The 3,966-nt window shown below is 39.2% G+C and overlaps 1 protein-coding gene across 7 annotated transcripts in view; it reads left to right on the forward strand.

Annotated features, from left to right (window-relative positions):
- The window catches only part of LOC122553571 (centrosomal protein of 170 kDa protein B-like), a 97,754-nt gene that overhangs the window by 41,701 nt on the left and 52,087 nt on the right, over window positions 1-3,966 (forward strand). For all 7 annotated transcript variants that reach the window (XM_043697582.1, XM_043697580.1, XM_043697585.1 and 4 more), the window contains exon 8: window positions 1,936-2,418. In XM_043697582.1, the coding sequence (XP_043553517.1) occupies window positions 1,936-2,418 (483 nt within the window). The remainder of the gene's footprint in view (window positions 1-1,935; window positions 2,419-3,966) is intronic.

Genomic DNA, 3,966 nt, shown 5'->3' on the forward strand with positions numbered 1-3,966 from the left:
ATTCCTGAAGAAGGGCTTATGCCCGAAACGTCGATTCTCCTGTTCCCTGGATGCTGTCTGCCCTGCTGCGCTGTTCCAGCAACACATTTTGAGCTCTGATCTCCAGCATCTGCAGACCTCACTTTCTCCTCGAAGATTTTAAGCTAGATAGACACAAGAAAGAAGTCAGTAGAAGGATATTTGATAGAGTTAGGTGAATATGAGTTAGCAGGAGGCTCATGTCAAACACAAGGGCTTGTGTGGACCAACTGGATTGACTTATTCTGTAATTTTACTTGTAGTTCAGTTATAAGTAAAATGACCTGCAGTGTGCGTTAGTTTGCTGTTACTATTCCACTGAAACTGACAACTTTGGGACTGTGCACACATATAGAATAATTTTGGAAATACAAAAGTTATTGTTGATGATTCCACAATTCCCCAGGGGGTGTGTTTTGAGACAATTAGAGGGAGATCTATGAATTGATGAGAGTTTCAACCCTTCTATTGTTAGTTTTGCTTTAAAAATTGTGAAAGCGGGTCATTTTAATGAGATGTGACTGGACCTTCAAAGGTATACTAGTTCAGATCACTTGTGAACAACTCGCTAACCCTGAAAAGCTAATTTTATATATGTGGAACATCAAATTTCTACATTATGATAATTTCAGGTACTTTTAAAAAAAATCTTAAATGTTAATTTATATTGATATTTTAATTTCTACTTAAATTCAGTCGTCATTGTTTATTTTTCTCCCCCCACTGAAAGTATAAATTAGAAGTGAAAGTTAAACTGCTTTAACTTCCTGGTGTCACTTCCTTTGGGAATAATTGCATGTGATCAGCCAGTTAAAAACAATCCAATGACAAACACGCCCTGTTGGGTACAAAGGTGAATGCTGAACATATTATATACATCACAGTGTGATAAACACAGTCGAGCTGACAATGTAATCATCAATAATTTTCCTTTTAAATGAGCCCTGATTCCAATAAATGAAACAAATGTTAAATATAACCTATGCAGATCACTACACTAATTGACATTGCATGTCAGTTCATTTCATAACCATTGGACATGCTTAATGTCCAACTCTCTGTTGCTCTTGGAGTTTTTGAGTCAGATCCTATGTTTTTTTTAAGCTTAGGACTTGATTGTTCTGTTGCTCTTTATGTTGACCTCTTATCCTCAACCCTGTGTAAACCTCAATTCCCCAAACCTCTCTACTTACCACTTCCTCCTCCTGTGACCGAGTTTTTCGTGCCTCAGCTAATAACTGTTTTGTTTCAACAAGCTTTCTTTGATGCCCCTGCAAAGCATTTTGACATAATTAATGCAAAAAGCATAGTACTTGAAAGACATGTAAAAACAGAAAATGCTGGTTAAACTCAGCAGATCTGACAGCATCTATGGAGAGACAAACAATGGGGTCATCTTTTAGAAGTTTGTACACCAACAACAGTAGTATTAGTAAGCAGTATCAAAGGGATTGGAGGAGTAAAGTCCAGAAAGTACTTCCCGTACAGAGGGTGAGAGATAGGCAGCATTGATTTTTAAATCAATATGGCATAGGGGCCTCTCAGTTTCAGGGGCGTGGGTTTGATTCCATCAACACAGGCGACCGTCTGTGTGGAGTTTGCACATTGTGTGTTCTCTTGTCTGCTTGGGTTTCCTCTGGGTGTTCTGGTTTCCTCCTCCAGTCCAAAGATGTGCAGGTTAAGTGGATTGGTCAGGCTAAATTGCCCATAGTGTCTGGGGATGTGTAGGCTAGTTGGACTAACCATGGGAAATAGAGTTACAAGGATAGGTGGGTGAGTCTGGGTGGGATGCTCTTTGGAGGGTCAACGTGATTCGATAGGCTGAATGGCCTGCTTCCACACTGTAGAGATTTTATGATCAATGAAAATCTTTGCTATGTGAGAAATTAATTGATATTTATTTATTCTGTCCTGTAGATAATTCCAAAGATGTGCCAAAAAGTGACCAGGAAATCAATGGGAACATTTCAGATTATAAAGACTTTGGAGAAAAATCTGTTTATTCATTTCGAAGAGAGCCCAGCTATTTTGAAATTCCAACAAAAGAATTTCAACAGCCATCCAAGTCTCCAGACTGTGAGGTTCATGAAATTCCAACAAAGGATACGGACACAATCCAGTCCCCACGAGTTCAAAGTCATGCTTCTTTCACAATTGAATTTGATGACTGTACCCCAGGCAAAATGAAAATAAAGGATCATGTGACCAAATTTCCATCAAGGCAAAGAAAGTTACAACAGGTAGAGAAAGTACCTGTGCAAGGGGATGTACTGTCAGCAGAGAATAAAGTAGTTGACTGGTTGGTTCAGAATGATCCAAGCCTCATGCTGAAAAGACACGCTCAAAGGGATGAATATAGCACCAAGAGTGATCATCAGATTCACATAAAGACTTTGAAAGGTATTTTATATCTTTTCTCATGTTGATTCTCATAAGAGTTTGAAATACATCTTTGCATTCAAAAAAACACCTTTGCATACCAAAAGGATGTTTGTTTTCAGGTATCTTAATCAGAGATGCCATTTACATATCTCTGAAGCAGGTGTGACCTAAATCTGGTCTCCTTGTAACTCTGCAAGACTACCACTGCGCTATAAGAGCCCTAGGTTTTTGTTTTTAAGATGATTCATACTTTTTAAAATCAAAATGTAACCATACTGTTGCTTTGAATGTAGATATTCTCCCAGTTCTCTGCTGTAACTTTAGCAGAGAATTGACAGAATTCTCTGCGATATTGTGGTTGTTTGCATAGTTTGTGCAGATTTTTATTCTTACAAAAGTTCCATTGAATGTTCAGGAGAATCACTAGACATTTGACCTCTGAGTTATATTGAGGTAATTTTGTTGATTTATAGGGAAACCTGCTACATCTTTTTCTTTCAATGTTACCCAATAGTGTTGAATTTGTTTGCCAAAGCTTAGTTTGTCAGGGATGCTTAGCTGCTGTCACTAATTACACATTTGCAAAGAACGTGGCTCAAGAAGGAAACCTATTGTTGAAACAAAAACAGAAATTGCTTGAAAAACTCAGCAGATCTGTGGAGAGAAGGCAGAATTAAATGTTTCAGGTCCAATGACCCTTCTTCAGAACATACATTCATGAAGTTTCAAAGCTGAGAATGTGCAAAATTTACACTCTGTAAAGTTGAATAGAAGTAAATTGTAACAGCTACAGTTGAAGCTAAGTAAATATGTATTCTTGGGTCACAGCATTGTGACATGTAAGTGTAGGTTATTACTAACTTAGAGATTTGAATCTTCAGTGCTTTTAATACAATTTGTAGTTTTTCTTGGTGTGTAATTAATTGTTAGACATTTACAACTGAAGCCAATCACCGAATATGAATAACATAAGAAGCAATATTATTTGTCAACTTGACTTTAAGTTCCCAGAAACCTTCACTCCACTTTTAACAAGGTATTTTTGAAGTCTGTTTACTTACTACAGCTGAATTGCACATTCTCACCAAAGGCAACTCAGTGGGTTCACTGCTTTTCATTGCTGAAAATGTGTTGCTGGAAAAGTGCAGCAGGTCAGGCAGCATCCAAGGAACAGGAGAATCGACGTTTCGGGCATAAGCCCTTCTTCAGGAATGAGGAAAGTGTGTCCAGCAGGCTAAGATAAAAGGTTGGGGGAGGGGCGTTGGAAATGCAATAGGTGGAAGGAGGTCAAGATGAGGGTGATAGGCCAGAATGGGGTGGGGGCGGAGAGGTCAGGAAGAAGATTGCAGGTTAGGAAGGCGGTGCTGAATTCGATGGATTTGACTGAGACAAGGTGGGGGGAGGGGAAATGAGGAAACTGGTGAAACCCGCGTTCCTGCCTTGTGGTTGGAGGGTTCCTAGGCAGAAGATGAGGCGCTCTTCCTCCAACCATCATTTTGTTGTGGTCTGGCGATGGAGGAATCCAAAGATCTGCATATCCTTTGTGGAGTGGGAGGGGGAGTTGAA

The sequence above is a fragment of the Chiloscyllium plagiosum genome, chromosome 10, assembly GCF_004010195.1.
Source record: "Chiloscyllium plagiosum isolate BGI_BamShark_2017 chromosome 10, ASM401019v2, whole genome shotgun sequence".
NCBI classification, from domain to species: domain Eukaryota; kingdom Metazoa; phylum Chordata; class Chondrichthyes; order Orectolobiformes; family Hemiscylliidae; genus Chiloscyllium; species Chiloscyllium plagiosum.